At 35.2% G+C, this 16797-nt stretch overlaps 6 protein-coding genes across 7 annotated transcripts; 3 read left to right on the plus strand and 3 right to left on the minus strand.

The window, feature by feature from the left end:
- Positions 1–454: 454 nt before the first annotated feature.
- On the minus strand, positions 455–2616 carry LOC120771609 (nucleolar protein 9). The gene is made up of 2 exons (XM_040099694.1): positions 2342–2616; positions 455–2288 (listed from the first exon to the last, which is right to left on the minus strand). Exons 1-2 carry the CDS (start codon positions 2550–2552, stop codon positions 493–495), a joined length of 2007 nt encoding a protein of 668 aa, XP_039955628.1. The 5' UTR covers positions 2553–2616; the 3' UTR covers positions 455–492.
- A 1071-nt stretch (positions 2617–3687) lies between these two features.
- On the plus strand, positions 3688–8374 carry LOC120770977 (cleavage and polyadenylation specificity factor subunit 1). The gene is made up of 3 exons (XM_040098715.1): positions 3688–3763; positions 3845–5218; positions 5275–8374. Exons 2-3 carry the CDS (start codon positions 3875–3877, stop codon positions 8233–8235), a joined length of 4305 nt encoding a protein of 1434 aa, XP_039954649.1. The 5' UTR covers positions 3688–3763; positions 3845–3874; the 3' UTR covers positions 8236–8374.
- Positions 8375–8741: 367 nt separating this feature from the next.
- Positions 8742–9628, minus strand: LOC120771404 (phospholipase A2). Its single transcript, XM_040099379.1, has 2 exons — positions 9144–9628; positions 8742–9065 (listed from the first exon to the last, which is right to left on the minus strand). The coding sequence occupies exons 1-2, from the start codon at positions 9443–9445 to the stop codon at positions 8816–8818; spliced, it is 552 nt and encodes a 183-aa protein (XP_039955313.1). The 5' UTR covers positions 9446–9628; the 3' UTR covers positions 8742–8815.
- A 755-nt stretch (positions 9629–10383) lies between these two features.
- LOC120770947 (UPF0598 protein CG30010) lies at positions 10384–11314 on the plus strand. The gene is made up of 3 exons (XM_040098660.1): positions 10384–10614; positions 10674–10884; positions 10942–11314. Exons 1-3 carry the CDS (start codon positions 10447–10449, stop codon positions 11241–11243), a joined length of 681 nt encoding a protein of 226 aa, XP_039954594.1. The 5' UTR covers positions 10384–10446; the 3' UTR covers positions 11244–11314.
- LOC120770946 (protein crossbronx) lies at positions 11240–12357 on the minus strand. Its single transcript, XM_040098659.1, has 4 exons — positions 12190–12357; positions 12065–12129; positions 11895–11998; positions 11240–11832 (listed from the first exon to the last, which is right to left on the minus strand). The coding sequence occupies exons 1-4, from the start codon at positions 12264–12266 to the stop codon at positions 11368–11370; spliced, it is 711 nt and encodes a 236-aa protein (XP_039954593.1). The 5' UTR covers positions 12267–12357; the 3' UTR covers positions 11240–11367.
- Positions 12358–12583: 226 nt separating this feature from the next.
- Positions 12584–14936, plus strand: LOC120770945 (phosphatidylinositol 4,5-bisphosphate 5-phosphatase A). Of its 2 annotated transcripts, XM_040098658.1 has the most exons (3): positions 12584–12703; positions 12766–14121; positions 14220–14936. In XM_040098658.1, exons 2-3 carry the CDS (start codon positions 13105–13107, stop codon positions 14256–14258), a joined length of 1056 nt encoding a protein of 351 aa, XP_039954592.1. In that variant the 5' UTR covers positions 12584–12703; positions 12766–13104; the 3' UTR covers positions 14259–14936. The 2 variants fall into 2 exon arrangements, with proteins under 2 accessions (XP_039954592.1, XP_039954590.1); XM_040098656.1 differs by having other exon boundaries at positions 12585–12703; positions 12766–14936.
- The last annotated feature ends 1861 nt before the right edge of the window (positions 14937–16797 follow it).

The raw sequence follows: 16797 nt of genomic DNA on the forward strand, positions 1-16797 counted from the left end.
GATCTGTATCCTTTTTTCATTTTCCACATAAAATTTTATTTATGGAGTTCAAGAGCTCAAAGCAAGCGCTACATCAACTAGGGATAATCTCTGATATCAACTACCACCCGACGGCGTTTCGAAAATGATAAAATAAATTTTCAAGAGCTCAAAATATGCGCTACATCAGCTTGAACCTACCTACCCGACGCATTTTCGCAAATGATTATGTTACGATAACAAATGCCCACATACAGATTTGGCAATGGCGATAGCAATACGTTTGACAGTTAGTATAACATAAATTTTATCCTGTCGAGATGCCCCGTTACATTCATCAAACGGTTGTGAACCCTTTAAAAAAATGCTGGCTACAAAAAGATGCTCGATGTTTGGGTAACACATGAATAAATAACTTCCATTACACTAATTTATTTTATGTAATAACACTTTGAAGAATTGTAGAAGACAAAACTGTGAATTCTGGTCGAATAAAATTTTTAGTATGAAAAGTTAATTAACAATGTCCTTAAATAGTTTATCAACTCGTTGCTCCTTATTCGCATGAAAGCTAGCTTTCCATTGCGTCGCCGAAAGTCTGTAGGTTTCAACACGGAATTTGTTGTAAAGTAATCTACCGAATGGTGTACTCTTTAGCATGTTTGTTTTTTCTGCTAGTTCTTTTACTATACGCCCTTTCTGGGCCTCCTGTGCGGCCACAAAACAACTGTCCACAACTCGTGAACCGAACTTAGAGGTGGCTAAGTCCACATAGAAACCCTCCATGTATCTAATGAACTTCTCTCGAGATTTCTCGCCTATATATTTACTTTGCAGGAACGCATCAACGATATGTGAACCATTTGGTGTATTAAATATGGTCACTAGTTGTTCGGCAGGTGTGTCCAATATACAGTTGACCAAAAAAATAGGCTTATTGAAACGCAAAATGTGTTGAACAATAAGTGAGCCATGAAGATGTACGAAAGCGCTGTTATCCGCTTGTGTTACTTCATACGGCTTCAATTTGATTAAACAATGAAAGAAGCTCTTAACTTTTTGCTTATCGCTCGCAGGTGTGTGAAGCGCTGTTTGTAACGATACTATACTTTGAGCTTGCTTCGAACCGATGCGTAGACAGGCGCCAACAAGCGTCTCTACTACACCGGTATGGCCAATTTTTAGTAGATCTTCAATGTCATTAACTAATTCGTTGAAAACGTTTTCAAAATCTTCCTTTTCTTTAATATGTTGCAAAAGCTTTTGCACGGCAAAATTAGTTAATTGTTCTTTAGCTAATAGAGATAAACGTCCGGTAAAGAGCATTGCATAAAGTTGAGTCAATAATTTTGGACCAGCTATAGTGATCAAAGTTTCCAATAAAATAACGGATGATTGGTATTCAAAAACCTTTGGTAACTTGACAGTAGGTTTTTCTTCTTCCGCGCCTTCAGCATTTTTACTCCCAACTTCCTCAATTTTCTCCGATGACTCTTCGTCGTCGTCCAATATTTCTATTTTCTTATCCTTTTCTTCGCCAATGTGCTCAACTTTAAGGAATGCTTCCATTAATATTTTTTTTCCAAAATGTTTCAAAAGTTGTTTGTCTGTTGCGCGTAGTGCAATACAAATAACCCCTAGTAGAGCTGAGGATAGTTCTTGGAATGGAAAATCTGAGAATTGAGGCCACATTTCTAATCGTTGTGGAAATTCCTTTAGCACATCCAACCATTCATCTGGTACATTGTACAGTTTTCGATTTTTTGCCATGTCAGCACCACCCTTCTCGAACGCCACCTTTGCCACATGCACACCGGCCAAGCTGAGGATACTAGTTCTCATAATATGATTAGCACAGGGGTCCCAAACGAAATCTTCCAAATTGTTAAGTAAGAACTTACTCACGCGATCGACAAACTTGCTGCACTGCTTACGGTGGTCAGCGCTAAAGTCAGATTCAGCGTTATACGATTCTTCACTAAAAGCTGTCACTTCAGTTTTAAGCCGTTTCGGTGCAGATGGTTGATCCGCTGCATCTGTATTATCATCGGCTTCACCTACATTCTTTAGGCTCGCTTTTCCTAAAGCTCTCAAAAAGGCTATTTCAACCATTTTTTGTAAAACGTGTGATGCAAAGCGGTCGGAACAGATCGGCCGAAAATTATCAGCAAATACATTAAAGAAACGTTCCAAATTTTCTGCGTCCACAAATCCAATCAACGACTCAAGCACTTTACACACAATTTGATTGGATGCCAAATGAATCTCTTGTTCATTCGTTTGTGCAAATACGTTGTTAGCCATATTAACTATAAATAAGAAGCGGTACAATGTAATATGTTCCAAAAACACACAAATATACCTTTTTCTTCGACATCCTCAAATCCATTTTTCATTGCATCCAAAATATTAATGAAGTAATTGTACTGATCATCATCAATGTGGGTACCGCGACCATAAATTCCTTGTTTGGCAAAACCCTTTGCATTTCGAAGAAATCTACTATTTTTCTTCTTTTTCCTCTGACGCTTTTTATTTTGGTCGACTGCAAAACCATTAACTTCGGACTCCATACTTTAAAAAAATGGAACTTTAATTATTTTCAATTGCAAATGTATAGAACGTGTTTTAACAAAATAAACTGTCAATAGCCATAGCAAAATAAACTGAAAAAACGTGCAAACATCAATGCTGACAAACAATTTTTTTTTATCAAAGTGTTACCAAGTTTATGATGGAAATGCAGCAGAGAACGTTTAATCAGAGAACGTTTAATATAAAGAAGGTTCACGGTGCTGCCAATTTTACGATATTTCATTTTTTGTAGGGGTACTCTTTTCTATTAGTGGATTTCACCACAAAAAGAGCGGATTTCAGCAATATTTAACAGGAGCGTCGAAAATAGCAGAATTGAGCATTTTCAGTGTTAAATGAGAAAAATTATGCTAATTTCAATGTACGCTTACAGATTCGCATATTTACAATGCGCCAACGGCTATGGATATCATTTATATACATATGTACATATGTATGTACATATATTTAATAACAAAGCTCATTAGTATGTATGTATGTGCAATTTGACCTATTTAATGATAAATTCCATTAAATCTGTTGAAATGTATAATAAAGAGTAAAGTTTGTATTATTACTTAAATATTTAATTAATCTAATTATAATTAATATAGGTTTATAAAGTTATATATGTACATATTTGTATATGTATGTATTTATTTGCTTTGGGCATTAGAAGTTTTGATAACATCTTAAAAGACGATGTCATATGCGTATAAATATGTGTACATGCAAACAGATTTTGAAAAACCGTACGCATAAAGTTCACATATTCACATACATTAATATTATCAAAGATAAAAAATATTTAAAAAGTAGCTTTTATTTGGACATTAACTACAAATATTACCATGAAAATAGCATAATTTAATAATAATGTTATCAATTTTGCATGAATTCACAAAAATACGCAAAATTATGTTCATATCAATTGATATGATAGCATGTAAACGTATAAAAATATAAGCCAAAAGGCCAACATGCGTCTCTAATAGCAATGTATATTTCTGAGCATAATTTTCATTCAATACTTAGCTCTGTTCACTCATTTCTGTTAAAATTTCTCCTTCTGAGCCAAAAGTGGTGAAATCCACTAATAGGATTTTGTTAGCTCTTGACAGTTCACACGCTTGTCCGCAGTTGAACCTTCTCTATATTAAAAGTTCTCTGGCGCCGGCAAATGTTTTGTTTGCGCGTGAAAAATAAGTCGGTAAGCAGCTGTTTGTTTATTATACATTTACATTTTTTAGTAATTTCTCTGCAATTTATTTGATTATTTTATATTTTATAGATTTCCCGACAATAACGCCAGTTGTTCATCATGTTTTCGCTGTGTAAACAATCACATCCCGCTACTGGAGTAGAATTTGCAATTTGCTGTCATTTCTTCAACAATTTTGAGGAGAATCTTGTCGTAGCAGGTGCAAACATACTCAAAGTATATCGTATATTCCCTCATCTAGATGCTGCGCAACGCCAAAAATTGCTAAATATCAATGACTTACGTACACCTCCGAAAATGCGCCTAGAATGTTTGGCGACCTACACACTTTATGGTAACGTGATGTCATTGCAGAGCGTGTCGTTGGCAGGATCACTACGCGATGCACTACTTATAAGTTTTAAAGATGCCAAGCTATCGGTAGTACAGCATGATCCCGATACGTTTGCACTAAAAACACTTTCACTGCATTTTTTCGAAGAGGACGACGTTCGTGGTGGATGGACAGGACGCTACTTCATACCAATGGTACGAGTTGACCCAGACTCCCGCTGCGCTGTAATGCTGGTTTATGGTAAACAGTTGGTGGTTTTACCCTTTCGAAAGGATAATAGTTTAGATGAGATCGAGCTTGCGGATGTGAAACCCATAAAGAAAACACCTACAGCACTAGTTGCTCGTACTCCAATATTAGCTTCGTACTTAATAGCACTTCGCGAACTTGACGAAAAAATTGACAACGTATTAGATTTACAATTTCTATACGGCTATTATGAACCAACACTGCTGATTCTCTACGAACCGGTAAGAACATTTGCTGGACGTGTCTGTGTACGATCCGATACGTGTGTACTAGTAGCCATTTCATTAAATATTCAACAACGAGTGCACCCTGTAATCTGGACAGTTACTGGTTTGCCATTTGATAGTCTTCAAGTTTTCCCAATACAAAAGCCAATAGGTGGCTGCCTCGTCACTACCGTGAATTCCATAATTTACCTTAATCAGAGTGTGCCGCCGTATGGTGTGAGTTTAAATAGCTCAGCAGATCATAGCACAAGCTTCCCACTCAAGCCACAAGACGGTGTACGGATCTCACTTGATGCAGCCAATCTTACATTTATTGATATTGACAAACTAGTGATTTCGCTTAAAGGAGGTGAATTGTATGTGCTGACCTTATGCGTTGACTCCATGCGCACGGTTCGAAATTTCCATTTTCATAAGGCAGCTGCTAGTGTTCTGACCAGTTGTATGTGTGTTTGTCAATCAGAATATTTGTTTTTGGGTTCAAGATTGGGAAATTCATTATTGTTGCATTTTACTGAAGAAGATCAGAGTACTGTTATAACGTTGGACGAAGTGGAAACAAACGATGCGAACGCTGCAGTTAACGACGAATCTGTACCTAAAGCGAGGCGTATCGAAGACGAAGAGTTGGAGGTAAGAGTATTGACTTACTTATAACATTTAAAAATTAATTGGTTCTCGCTTTTTAGGTATATGGAACCGGTGCTAAAACATCGGTTCAATTGCGGAAATACATTTTCGAAGTTTGTGACAGTTTGCTAAATGTGGGACCAATAAACTTCATGTGTGCTGGTGAACGTGTTGAATTTGAGGAAGACGGTGTTACATTACGTCCACACGTAGAAAACTTAGCTGAGCTAAAAATTGAAGTCGTTGCTTCCAGTGGCCACAACAAGAACGGTGCTTTATGTGTCTTCGTAAATTGCATTACACCCCAAATTATTACTAGTTTTGAGCTGGAAGGTTGCCTAGATGTATGGACTGTGTATGACGATGCTAGTAAAAAGTCTACACGTCACGATCATCATGACTTTATGATATTATCGCAACGCTCAACATCTCTAGTATTACAGACTGGCGATGAGATCAACGAGATCGAAAATACCGGCTTTAGCTGTCAACAACCAACTATATTCGTGGGTAACCTAGGACAAAATCGTTTCATTATACAAGCAACAACACGTAACGTCAGACTGCTGCAAGGAACGCGCCTCATACAAAATGTACCCATCGATGTGGGCTCACCGGTAGTGCAAGTCTCGACTGCAGATCCCTATGTTTGTTTACGTGTACTGAACGGACAAGTGATAACATTGGCTTTACGTGAGACTAAGGGGACTCCACGTCTTGCAATCAATAAGAATACGATCAGTAGTGTGCCTGCTGTGATTGCAATAGCTGCATACAAGGATATATCTGGCTTATTCACAGCTAAGTCGGATGATGTACTCAATCTCACAGGCAGTAATGGCAATTCATTGTATGCTGGTTTGGGATACATGAAAGCGGAGCCGCATATGAAAATCGAAGATGAGGAAGATCTGCTATATGGTGAATCTGGCAACGCCTTCAAGATGAACAGTCTGGCCGATCTTGCAAAACAATCCAAACAAAAAAATACTGATTGGTGGCGCCGTTTGCTGCCTCAAATAAAACCATCTTACTGGCTGATCACGGCTCGTGAATCGGGCACTTTGGAAATATATTCTATGCCCGATTTGAAGTTAATGTATCTAGTTAATGATGTGGGCAATGGCGGTATGGTTCTTAGCGATTCAATGGAGTTCGTGCCAGTGCCACTAAGCAATCAGGAGAACAGTAAAACTGGCATACTTTTGAATTGTATGCCACAGCATGCAAATTCGCCTTTGGCACTCGAAATCAGCATGGTTGGCTTGGGAAATCAGGGCATGCGTCCACTACTTTTAATACGTACGCGTCTAGAGTTGCTAATCTATCAAGTGTTTCGCTATCCCAAAGGTCATTTAAAAATACGTTTCAGAAAACTGGAAACACTCAATATGTTGGACGTGCAACCAACAAGTATGGAAGTAGATGATTTGGAAAGCGAACTAGAATCGTATAATTTGCAAGAGCGTTATGTTAGCAAATTACGTTATTTTGCCAACATTAGTGGGCACAATGGTGTGATGGTTTGCGGCGTCAATCCACATTTTCTTTTCCTCACCTCCAAGGGTGAGCTACGTGTACATAAGTTTTATGGAAATGGTGTCGTGCGTAGTTTTGCGCCGTTCAACAATGTAAATTGTCCCTTTGGCTTTTTATATTTTGATCATACAGCCGAGCTAAAGATCTCTGTATTGCCTACCTACTTGACATACGATTCTATTTGGCCAGTGCGTAAAGTACCGTTACGTTGTACGCCGCGACAGATTGTGTATCATCGTGAAAATCGTGTTTATTGCTTGATCACGCAGACCGAGGAGCCTACTAACAAGTATTATCGTTTCAATGGTGAAGACAAAGAGTTGACAGAAGAAAACAAGGGCGAACGCTTCATCTATCCTAGTGCTTCCAAATTTGCAATGGTGCTTATGAGTCCGGAAACATGGGAAATTGTGCCAGACGCTTCCATACAATTCGAGGAATGGGAACACGTGACAGCATTTAAGATTGTAAAGCTCGCTTATGAGGGCACACGATCCGGTCTTAAAGAGTACCTTTGTATTGGCACAAATTTTAATTATAGTGAAGATATCACCTCACGCGGAAACATACACATTTACGACATCATTGAAGTTGTACCTGAACCAGGCAAACCGTTAACAAAATTCAAATTGAAAGAAGTTTTCAAAAAAGAACAAAAAGGCCCCGTATCAGCCATTTCGGATGTACTCGGTTTTCTAGTAACAGCACTCGGTCAAAAGATCTATTTGTGGCAGTTGAAAGACGATGATCTTATTGGTGTCGCATTTATTGACACAAACATATATGTGCATCAAATAATATCTGTTAAATCGTTAATTTTAATCGCTGATGTCTACAAATCAGTCAGTTTACTTCGTTTCCAAGAAGAGTTTCGCACGCTTTCACTTGCATCACGTGATTTTAATCATTTACAAGTCTATAATATTGAGTTCATGGTGGACAACAATAATTTAGGTTTCCTAGTGACAGACGCGGATAAAAACCTTATAGTTTACATGTACCAACCAGAATCTCGTGAATCTATTGGAGGTCAGAAGTTACTACGCAAATCTGATTATCACCTCGGCCAGGCGGTGAATACAATGTTTCGTGTGCAATGTCATCAACGTGGTCAACACCAACGGCAACCATTCCTCTATGAAAATAAACACTTGGTGTTTTTCGGCACATTGGATGGTGCGCTTGGATATTGCTTGCCACTGCCTGAGAAAGTATACCGACGATTTTTGATGTTGCAAAACGTTCTACTATCCTATCAAGAGCATCTGGGTGGTTTGAATCCTAAAGAGTTTCGAACGGTGAAAAGCTCCAAAAAATTATCTCTAAATCCTTGTCGTTGTATAATCGACGGTGATCTTATTTGGACATACACAATGATGTCTACAGCGGAGAAAAATGAAGTGGCGAAAAAAATTGGCACGAGAACAGAGGAAATTCTTGCAGATCTCTTGGATATTGAGCGCATTGCATCGGTGTTCTAATCCAAGTCCCTAACATTACATTTTATTTTTAATAATAGTATATAAGAATTGTGGAAGACAAGTTTTGTGTACAATAGAGCACCGCGTCCTTGTTTATGAAAACAAGTGGGGTGAATAAATTACATTAGAAATTAAATAATTAATGTATTTTTCATTATGGTATTCGGCGTTATGAGTAAGATTGTTATGTTATAACAAGGGAATATATTATGAAGAGTGTACGATTTGAATATATCTATTGGTATATACAAAGATAACAAACAGGACTAAATGTTAACTTCGACTGATATGTCGGCTTTCAAATGTCTTTATTATGATAATGATCATATTGAATTGCTCTTTAAGCTAGAATGGTCCGATCTGAAAATTAGTGCTGATATTGGAGCGATTCCACAGATAATAATTAATGCGAAAGTTGAGTATTTTGTGCAAGTGTGTAGGTCTAAATTATAGCGAATTTTAAAACTGAGCAAACATCCTAAATAAAATATGAGTAATACAAAGAATTTAATCTTTTTCCTTTATTTCTCTATGTATTCATTAAATTTAAAAGTCATATGTACATATGTTCAAATGAAAGCTATCGTTTATAACTATAAAATGGTATATCATAGAACTGCCAAATTTTTGCCCGTGTTTTATCCACTTGGTAACGTATGCAACGCTGCCTAAAAGTCCCTTTTTGATACTCTTTGCAACTTACTATTGGATATCCATTAGCGAAACATTTTTTGCGTGTACCAAAGTAGACACGTCCCAATGTATTTGCGACCATATCATTAATAGATTGTAGGCAGTTCAAGAAAGTTTGTTCACAAGTACATTTCATGCTGAAAATATTTACATTAAGTTTTATATTTAATTATAACTACGATTTCAATTTATTGATCTTATTTAATATCACTCACATAGGAAATAAATCGGTGTTATTAAGTCCATGTAAAGTTTGTCTTGACTCCAGTATTTCTTCACAATGATCATGCTCCCTACAGCATGTGTCAGACTCACGTTGAGTTCCTAAATCATTATAATTGGCTGCAGTATTTCCAGGTCCGCACCATTTTGTACCTGGTACGGTTATACCGGTGAAAGGAACTGATGGTAATGCTTGATTGTAGATATCTTCATCTTCGAATATTGACTCCTCTTGAAATGCAACAACGCTTGCAGCCAGAAGAACTATGATGATACAGTTTTGCAATTTAATCATGCTTCTTTATGAGCTTTTAATAAACTAAATTTTAAGTGCAAAAATTTCATAATTCAAGTCTGCTGTAAGTCTCAGATTGTTACGAAAATTTAATGACCTCAGAGGTAAATAACACTGATAAGACTTTTGAATTTGTAAGATAGGAATATTCAGCCAGTTCTACATATTTAAGTCTAAATATAGACTGGATTAAATAATAAAAACATTGCATATGTACGTATGTAGAATGGATGAAGATGTATGATGCCTATATTTGAAGTTGTAAAAAAGTTGTATAAACGAATACGCGTATTTACATATTTTTTGTATATACATACATGCATACATACATTTGTATGTGCATAAATAATTTAAATTTGTTGCGAGTACAATGCTGCTAGATAATTGGCCGAGCTTCTTCCATGTGTAATATGCTCATAGATGTTCTTCAGGAAATATAGAGTCCTGGACTTATTCCGCCACTTCCTAGAGAAAAAATCTTCAATTTTCGTTTGTTTAACAACTGTTTATTTGAACCCATAATTTAGTTGGTTCTAGTCATGCACTTTACATATTCATATGATAAATTCATATATTAATGTATAATAACTGTATATGTTGTATTGTACTATAATCCATCCAACCTGATTTTGGTTTAATTGTTTAGGGATTGGTAAATACAAAAAAGCATTCTGAAAAAGTGTTTACTTATTTAATCATAAATAAATATCACATTTATGAAGTTTATTACTTTTCCATACAAATATACGCAATATATATGATATGTGCAATTACGTAAATAAATATGTGTATGTACATGTGTGATTATAGTGCAGCTTCTTGTTAAGTTGACCTTCCTTTTACAGATTTCCGTTTGAAATTTAATTTCCGGTAATTTGTGTTAGCCGTTGAATGTCACTTTGTAGGTTGTATCATAACAGCTGATTTTTGTTTTGACAAGTTTATTTGTTTTTATTATTAAACTCGAACAACTTGTACAAACAAGTATAAAAGCAATTAAAATGATTTTTCGGTACGTGTTGAGACGCGCTGAAAATAAATATAAAACTATTGTCGCTTCAACATGCCTTCTAAGGTGCAATCATTTCAGTGGCGTAAGTTATGTGCAGGGCCAGGAACCTGAACCGAAAATACGTGAATATTTCTACTATATTGATCACGAAGGCATGGTGAGATCTTTGGAACTGGAAATAATTTTGCAAAGTAATAAAATTTTAAATGTAAACAGCTTTTTTTAGATGACGCCAAAATGAAAAACTTCACCTCTTGCTTTAAGGAAAAGAAATTCTTGAAATTTTTCTTTAGTCGAGTAAAACTAAATGACACCAAGAGATATCGTGAACACTTTCCGTATCTATCTTTATGTGGACGTGAACGTAACTTCATACGCTGTGATGATACACCAATTGTGTTCACACATGTGTTATCAGACGATAAGGGTAAATATTTTACTGCACAGTAGCACTACGATAATAATACGTAAAAATGTTTATTAGGTCCTGATCGTATATCATACGCTCATGCCGCAGAGCAGCTTACTACTGAATTTTTACCTCGAAAGATTTATATGAATCCTAAAACAGGTCGCGTTTACCATCCTGCATGGTCTAAGGTTGGAGGTATTGGTTTGATACGTTCGAAATTAGCTATAGAGCTAAGTCGTAATTTTGAGTTTGTTAACGGAGAACAAGCACCGCCTACACATTTCACATGGCGTGGTGAGCGGTTGGAATTGGAAAATACTTGGGTAGGAAATACTCAACGCCTTGGTATATTTGAAGAAGAAGAGTGCAATTAATACTGTGATAAAGTTAAGGAAATATATTTTAAATGTTTTTTTTGTTAATAACTAAAAATTATATTATTGCTAACTACATTACACAATTTTTTAATACTTAACATTTTTATAACGTCATAAATGATTACTCAACGGTTAGAGGTTTAAATTCACCTTCCTTTACCCACGAAAGGCCATTTGATGGCACAGTTGGACTTTCCGGTAGATCTTTGCCTGAACAAATGCGCTCCTTTATTGGTCCATGAATGTCTGTGTCAAACTTTTCAAAAACTATGTAATGTGGATCCTCCGTGGGTGGTTCATCATAAATTCGATCTTTGCTAGAGCTTGCGCAGTCCTTAGCTCGTGCTATAAATTCTGCACGATTTTGTGATAGCAATTCCGCTGCTTCGGCATTGTTATATTTGGCACCACTAGCGGCAAGACGTGTACACTCAATGGGATCGATAAATATTGCCTGTATATATTTAAGCAATTGCCAGATGTGATCCTCTCCGGTACGCCAATAAGGAAAAGCGCATGAAATATCCAAAGATCCGGTGTAAGGGCAAATGAGAGGGTGGATGATTTCATTTTGGAAGATAACGGTCTAAAAACAATGGAAATATTTAAAGTTAGTAATTGTTATATTGGCATCGTCTAATTTCTTACAGGTAATGTCTTATCGTCTGGAAATTTATCTGGCAATAGTATTGTAAAACGAAATACTGCATCAATATAGAATCCTTGTCTGACAAATATGACGCCAAACCATACTGAAATCATTAAAATAATTACATTTAAATAAAGTGAAAAACTTACAATTTAATAAGATAACTTACAAAGCGAGTTTCCATATGACGGTATTACATAGACCCCACCTATTTTTTCTGATTCAATCATTTTGCTTGAAATATAAGCACTAGTTAATATAATTCAATGTAGTGCGCCAAATGTTGATACTTACTATTCTGCAAGTATTTTATATTCCTGTTGAATAGTGGTCAGCAATTTATCTTCTCCCTTATGTGCATCTAACGTCATTTTAAAAATTAATTTTTGTTAGCAAATTAGCTAAAAAATAAATGCGAACAAAATAGTATTAGATAAATTATTATACTTATCAGCTGATAGTAAACTAAAATGTAATTTTTTTCCGTTGTAGCAAATGTCAAAAAATTGTAAAACGTAATATTTTCGTTAAGCAAACGATACGTTCACATGTCAGTTTTGTATCTCATCAATAATAATAAAATGTGTAAGGTAAATGGCTGAGTGTTGAAATTTAACAAATTAAAAGTTATTCAATCGGTTATTGGTTTATTTAGCCAATCGCAATGGAATTTAAAAATTTAACTTTGTTCAACGTAACAAAAGTTGTATAAGTTCACTAAACACAGCTGTATCATACGTTTGCTAAAAAAATAAAACGAAAAAAAAACAAAGTGCCAATGAAACAGGTTTAAAGGTGTTCGGGAAAGGTAAATTTGTTTTGATTTCGATAATTTAATTAGTAATTAATATAAACACTTCTCTCCTGTAGAAATAAAATGAAAAATATCTTACTAAATTAGGTGATTAACATAATGTAAAGGAGATAACGTTGTTAAACATTTAAAATATATTTCTGCATGCTGATTATGCTGTATTCGAAGGCCAGTATAAAACAAAGCAATATATTTGACAACCAGAATACGGCGTTTAGATAGTATTAGTATAGCACCAAATTTGTTATGAGCTAATTCGTGGATTAGTAGCTGTCAAGTAACCTGATCGTGACCGTATAAAAATCTCACCAGCAATAATATTTTTATACGAGTAATACTTATGTACAGTAATTTGTAGTGACGAACGTGTATATATACCTAATAATTAAGTCGGAATGAGTGCATCAATAATTGCTAACTTATGTGTCTACATCCTTACATGGAATGTAGGAACACATCGTCCACATGATATATCTATGACGGATGCTTTGTCGCTAAACGGTACAACAGCTTGCCCGGAAGAAAAATTACCTGATATTTATGTTGTGGCATTACAAGAAGTCAGCACCCATGCTAAAAATCAATTTCTGAACATTTTCAATGATGACCCATGGACGTTTAAGATAAGTGAACATCTTACTCCCCACGATTATATTAAAATTGGAACAGAGCAGATGCAAGGAATATTAATTATGATGTTCGCGCAACCCAAGCACGAACCACACATGAAAGACATAGAGGTGCAAAGTACCCGTACAGGTTTAGGCGGTTTATGGGGTAATAAAGGCGCCGTAAGTATACGCATGAGTCTCTATGGTACCGGTGTGACTTTTGTTGGTGCACATTTAGCGGCACATGACGACAAACTGAGTGAACGCATTGAAGACTACAATCAAATAGTGAATAATCATCATTATAAAACACCAAAATATCGTAGTATTTTCGATCATGATTACGTGTTTTGGTTCGGTGATCTAAATTTCCGTTTAACTGGCAGCGATTCAGCATGGGATGTGCGCTCTTTGGTTGAACAGGGTAAATTTGAGGAGCTATTAGAACGCGACCAATTATCATTGGCACGCAGTACGGGCAATGCATTTGCTCTACTCTCTGAAGAACTACCTACTTTTGCACCTACTTTCAAGTTCATTGAAGGAACATCTGAATACGATTTGAAGCGACGTCCAGCATGGTGTGATCGTATCTTACATCGTGTACAAGAGAATCGTTATCCTGATATAACTTTAAATATAACACAATTATCATATAAATCTCATCCCAATTATACACTCTCCGATCACAAACCCGTATCAGCTGAATTTATTTACAAAATAGAGGCGCAGACCAAAACGGATGAGGAGTTGTACGAATTAACCCACGGTGGCAGCAGTACCGAAACCCCTTTAGCTAGTGTAACTATCTTATTTGTTACAACTTTGTTGACATTGTACTAAAATCTCGCAACGAAACTTGTTTGTATTTATTTTTTTTCTTGTTTGTCTATCTGCAGTTCGATAGCGAAAATGTTCGGCTCGCTCCAATGTATTAAAAGCTAAGCAAAAACGTTTACAAATAAGAAATTATAAGCAACAAGTCTGATAAGAAGGATCATTTAATTGACAGCGTGATAAGTGCCAAAATGCCCAGCATAGCGGACATACTCTAACGTAATTTTCTTTAATATCATTTTTTGTCTCAGAATTGGTTGTGTTACAAATTAAAAAAGTGGGCATTTCTTTGCATATTGCTTCGTATTGCATGTATGAATCTCAATATGTGAATTTTGAAATTATTTTTTTAAATTATGTATATATGTATGTATGCATATCGATTTTTTAGTCATGCATTTTTCTTCTCTAAGTATATTGAGTTTTATAATTGCCTATTTACACTAATTAAATGAACAAAATACTAACAGCTAAAGTTATATTACATATGTTAATTCATAAAAATTCTTGAATATAGTTTTATTAGAGCAGTAAGCCGTAAGCCCTGGCAGCTAGTGTTTCTTACTCTGTAACATAATAATTGTATTATTATTTTTCATTTAATAAATAAATAAATAAAATAAAAATTCTTGAAAGCTAAGTTTGTTCTCGAATAAAACTTTATTTGTTTTGCATAAATATACTCATTTGTTTTTAAATATTGTCCTCTACAAACATCTTATATTTCTTTTGCAATATTACGTAATTATATACAAACAGTTATAGTTAAAAGCTTTAAATACATAAATAAGATAGAAGTATAGCACTTGTTAAAATCCGAAAATTTGCTCAGCTAACAATAAACTGTTGTAATAATGTAATATATTAGAGATTAAAGAGATAAATTTGCCTTTGTATAGAAAATGTTCACATATCAAAAGTCAGTGAAATTTTAATTCTCGAAACGTTTATAGTAGTAGTGTATAAAAAGCTGACTGGGCGTATTATTTGTTGTGCAAATTTAAAGTGAAAAAGTAAAGTGAATTACATATGTATATGCATATATCTATATTTTCATAAATAAAAATAAAAAGACAACTAACCTAAATGCTTGTTTCTTTAAAATTAATTAAAAATTTCCTGTTAATTTTCATTGAAAATGCTTATCAAGTTGATAGATGAATTAACCTAAGGTTTAATTAAAAGTAAAGTCTGGATTTCACAGCTGTGTACATATTTCGTACCTATGTGCATATATACACCCGTAAGTATATAGAAAGAAATATAAGGCTACTCAATTATTATTTGTCAGTTTGTTGAATTCCTTTTGTATTTATTTATATTTGTTTATTTATAATTCGTTATACATATATACAAATGTGTGTATTTATGGGAGTTTGGATTTATTTGCATTGTTTCAATCATTCAAAGGCGCTAAAATACAGGTTTAATTTAGTTTAGTTGGGTAGTTCAAAGAAATATGTACATATGTACATGTGGATGTCTTTAGCTAAAGCAGCTAAGCGGCACAAAGAGCTTAATGATAGTTTAATTGCCAATTGTAGTAAGAGTTCTTTCAGCTCGTCTTTCAATCTTGTGGGCTCTAACTCTTTCCAAGCTAGCATTAAAATTAAACAAAAAAACTAACATGTTTGACTGATGGCTATGAATGATAAAACATCTCGCATACTTCAAATTACAATTTTGTATATTAAAAAGTTTTAAAATATAAATATAAATTGCTTATTTAGTGAAATAATAATATTTGTTTTTGTTTTTTTTTTTTAATTTTACATATGTATACTAAAGACGCAATATTGACTGCGGCAAAGCATGTTGAACTGGTTGCAGTTTATCGCGATATGCGATGATAATCAAGTTATTTTATGATGATTTTGCAATTTCGATTTAAACAACAACATAAAAAATTAGGATTATATTAGTTTAACTAAGATTCTTTATGACACGATTCAAATTTTACTTATTTTTTTAAGGAATTAATAACAAAAAGTGGTAATGGCTGGAAATATGTAGATCTTCTTCTTCTTCTTCTTCTTCTTCTTCTTCTTAATTGGCTTACGCGATTATAGCCGAGTTAACAACAGCGCGCCAGTCGTTTCTTCTTTTCGCTACGTGGCGCCAATTGGATATTCCAAGCGAAGCCAGGTCCTTCTCCACTTGGTCCTTCCAACGGAGTGGAGGTCTTCCTCTTCCTCTGCTTCTCCCGGCGGGTACTGCGTCGAATACTTTCAGAGCTGGAGTGTTTTCATCCATCCGGACAACATGACCTAGCCAGCGTAGCCGCTGTCTTTTAATTCGCTGAACTATGTCAATGTCGTCGTATATCTCGTACAGCTCATCGTTCCATCGAATGCGATATTCGCCGTGGCCAATACGCAACGGACCATAAATCTTTCGCAGAATTTTTCTCTCGAAAACTCGTAACGTCGACGCATCGGTTGTTGTCATCGCCCAAGCCTCTGCACCATATAGCAGGACGGGAATTATGAGTGACTTATAGAGTTTGGTTTTTGTTTGTCGAGAGAGGACTTTGCTTCTCAATTGCCTACTCAGTCCGAAGTAGCACCTGTTGGCAAGAGTTATGCTGCGTTGGATTTCTAGGCTGACATTGTTGGTGGTGTTTACGCTGGTTCCAAGATA

Source organism: Bactrocera tryoni, chromosome 3 (genome assembly GCF_016617805.1).
Source record: "Bactrocera tryoni isolate S06 chromosome 3, CSIRO_BtryS06_freeze2, whole genome shotgun sequence".
Taxonomy (NCBI): domain Eukaryota; kingdom Metazoa; phylum Arthropoda; class Insecta; order Diptera; family Tephritidae; genus Bactrocera; species Bactrocera tryoni.